This window comes from Mytilus trossulus, chromosome 4, assembly GCF_036588685.1.
Source record: "Mytilus trossulus isolate FHL-02 chromosome 4, PNRI_Mtr1.1.1.hap1, whole genome shotgun sequence".
In the NCBI taxonomy this organism is placed as follows: Eukaryota; Metazoa; Mollusca; class Bivalvia; order Mytilida; family Mytilidae; genus Mytilus; species Mytilus trossulus.
Window position 1 is genome coordinate 10,907,870 of NC_086376.1, and position 3,478 is coordinate 10,911,347.

Below are 3,478 nucleotides of genomic sequence, written 5' to 3' on the forward strand. Positions count from 1 at the left end.
TTTTGATGTTATATTTGTTATTCTCGTGGGATTTTGTCTGATGCTTGGTCCGTTTCTGTGTGTGTTATATTTCAGTGTTGTGTCGTTGTTCTCCTCTTATATTTAATGCGTTTCCCTCGGTTTTAGTTCGTTACCCCGATTTTGTTTTTTGTCCATGGATTTATGAGTTTTGGACAGCGGTATACTACTGTTGCCTTTATTTTGTTTTTAAAACGAAATTTAAGCACAGTGAGAGTTAATAATCAAATTGAATTTTTTTGTGCTTTATAAATGTATGTACCCAGTGCCACTCAGATGTTCATTTACAGTTTAAAATCTTCTAATTAACTTTAAAACTGTTTAAATGTAGACATTCATGCTTATTTCTAAAACATTTAAACAGAACATAAAATTTCATTAAGATAGTTCCCTGACAAATTCGTAATTACCCGTGTTGACAAGAAATTTATTTGAAATATCTCACCAATCGCAATATATCTATTAGCACGCCATTTCCCTTATGTCTTAATAGAAAATTGTTCTTTAACGACTGAAAGGCGTGGCTTAGCTGATAAAGATATCCAATATATTTTCTTAGAAGAGATGCCTGTTTCTTGTGTTGACCATTAAATTGGTGATTTTTTTTATTAATGAGGTTGTAATAGGATGTTATCTTATCTTAACATGAGTGTATGTTAACTTTAAAATAAACCAGAAAAAGTTTGAACAAAAATTAAAAACAGGTGTTTAAACAAAAGATGGAACCATTAAAATTAAATAAAGAAAGTGTTTCAAAACATTCAAAAGACATGGAAAGGTCAAATAAAGATGACAATCCCGAGGAAAACCGAACTAAAGCTAAACTATCATTTGGAATGAGTAGAATTCTAGACAATAGTGAAAAAACTAACGAGGAACAAACTGTGCAAGAAATAAATTCGGACGATGAGGACGAATCTCGCCACGCAGAATCCCCAGATTTTATAAAAAAACGAATAAGTGAACTGAGTGGATATAACAGTTTTGCACATTGTTTACAACCAATGCCATATGTACCGTTCGGACTGTGTGGTATCCCATCATTAACACTTCCAATTCCCAGACCGAATCCTGTTGTTCCTGTGTTATCGTCATACTCGTTCCCGGGATGGATGGATCTCAGGAGGGACAGATATAGCAGTAAGTATTAGTGGCCATTAGTGGTCACAACTGCACCAGAATAAGGACACTTCGTTATATGACAAATCTTTTTAGAAAAAACTCATAAAAAACGAAACTTTCTACAAAGAAGTTACATCATATTGAAATTCACAATATTTGTATTTGTTCTAATATATATATAGCATGTCTACATATTAAATAATTATTCTTAGAAACGAGAATATACCAACTTAGCAATATATCATGTTTTAAAAATATTTCTTTAAAAAAAACTGTTGTTCTCCCTGGAAAAAAGTAAAACATGCTACATAACATTTGATTTAATATTGAATAATTGAAATTAAAAAAATTGAATCATTTTACAAAAAAGACTAGAAATATATAATATTCATTTTGCTAATTCATTTGATTTATTTATCTTGTAGTATGATCAAAGAATTCGATATGTTAAAGAAATTAAAATAGCATACATTATCATAAATATTTATAAATTCTTGTATTTACTGATTACATCTGTATATGTGAAAGCACTTCAAATAAACATGAAGGTGACTTATTCAGAAACAAATCTACAGAAAATCTAGTATTTAGGACAAACTATCAGGTATCTTAATGTTAATAGTTTTGAAGAAAAAAATATGTCAGTACATGTGTACTTTTATATTAAAGGATCATTAAATATCTTGACAAAATATAATTTGTTAAAAAAAAAAAATAATGAATTTACGAAAACAAAATATTTAAAAACTAAAGTATATTTGCATATTTATACCGATAGCAAATATTCATGCAATGCAAATAAATTATTCATAATTTTCTACAATTTATAAAAAAAATCTTTAATTTTTAAAGCTATATTAATTTTTAATCTGTTAATACTCTAATAGCATCCATATTTTTTTCGATTTTCTAAAATGTCCTGTTTTTATATCTTCAGTAACGAGAAGAATTGGTCATCCATACCAGAACAGAACCCCACCCAAAAGGAAGAAACCTCGAACATCATTCTCAAGGTTACAGATCATGGAACTAGAGAAACGGTTCCATAGACAGAAATATCTAGCCTCAGCAGAAAGATCAGCACTTGCTAAGGGTTTAAAGATGACAGACGCTCAAGTTAAAACTTGGTTTCAAAACAGACGGACGAAATGGAGGTAATTTGTTTTCACTTCTATATTTCTTATACAATCCCGATGGCGCGGGGCAACCTGTTTTGTTAAAGCATCGTTAATTGTAAAAATAACGGAATTTGATGGGACCTCCATCAAAGTGAGAGGTTTAGCGCTATAAAATCAGGTTCAATCCACCATTTTCTACATTTGAAAATGCCTGTGCCAAGTCAGGAATATGACAGTTGTTGTCAATTCGTTTAGTCTGTTTTATCCTTTGATTTTGCCATTTGATTAGGGACTTTCCGTTTTGAATTTTCCTCGCAGTTCAGTATTTTTGTGATTTAACTCTTTTTTTTAGACATTCCTTTAAGCTAAACTATTTATTTGCATTATTCAGACTGCGCACAATTCGTTAAAATTTAAATTTTCAAACTAGTATGTCCAACTTTGATTTTTAATGCTTTTTTTAATAAATATAAAAAGATCTCCTGAGTGGAAGTTTTATAAGATAAATGTATGTATATTTAGAAACCTCCTGAAAAGGATATTTTGCAAATTTGAAATTGATGGGTGTTTCGGGTTTTAAACCATGATACAAGAAGTATGGTGTTACAAATTTACTTCTTGCAGTGTACTTTAGCATTTTGAGTCCTTTTAGTAATTAAACTTGATACTTGAAATAACAAATTTAGATGAAATATATGTTCAACAGGTTTATAAATTATTTTTCAGACGTCAAACGGCAGAAGAACGGGAAGCGGAGCGTCAAGCAGCAAATCGTCTAATGATGAGTCTCCAGTCCGAGGCTAACAAAACAGTTTACGATATCAGAGACCCTCTGTGTATGAGCAATTCGTCACTTCATGCTCTTCAGAATTTGCAACCTTGGGTGGATGAAAGTTCTATGAGTTAGCATATGGTCAGCTTTATTGCTTTATTTAGTTATGGTCAGTGAGTTGAAGAAAGGTGTATTAATTTGGAACTATTTGATTTTAAATCAAACTGGCTACTTTATTGTTATTTTATGTTCATCTAAATTTATTAAAATTTTATTATCTATTGAATCATTATCTTATATATTTCTAGAAATAGAAAAAGCATCAATATCGCAAAAAGAAAATTACTTAATGCTAGAAAACAATAAATTAACGCTATACTTTACATTATAAACGATTTGACTATTATGTTTTGAGGCTTTTCAAAGATTAATTGTTTTGTTGCTGAAT

General features: G+C 30.0%; 1 protein-coding gene across 1 annotated transcript; it reads left to right on the forward strand.

Moving 5' to 3' along the window:
• The first annotated feature begins 512 nt into the window (after window positions 1-512).
• On the forward strand, window positions 513-3,253 carry LOC134713722 (T-cell leukemia homeobox protein 3-like). The gene is made up of 3 exons (XM_063575013.1): window positions 513-1,158; window positions 2,078-2,294; window positions 2,985-3,253. The coding sequence occupies exons 1-3, from the start codon at window positions 738-740 to the stop codon at window positions 3,163-3,165; spliced, it is 819 nt and encodes a 272-aa protein (XP_063431083.1). The 5' UTR covers window positions 513-737; the 3' UTR covers window positions 3,166-3,253.
• The last annotated feature ends 225 nt before the right edge of the window (window positions 3,254-3,478 follow it).

What these genes read in the sequence shown, in the direction of transcription:
- LOC134713722 (XM_063575013.1), top strand. Translation starts at nt 738, where the DNA reads ATGGAACCATTAAAATTAAATAAAGAAAGTGTTTCAAAACATTCAAAA. An exon ending in CAGGAGGGACAGATATAGCA is followed by an intron (nt 1,159 to 2,077) that starts GTAAGTATTAGT and finishes TTATATCTTCAG; the next exon opens with TAACGAGAAGAATTGGTCAT. An exon ending in AACAGACGGACGAAATGGAG is followed by an intron (nt 2,295 to 2,984) that starts GTAATTTGTTTT and finishes ATTATTTTTCAG; the next exon opens with ACGTCAAACGGCAGAAGAAC.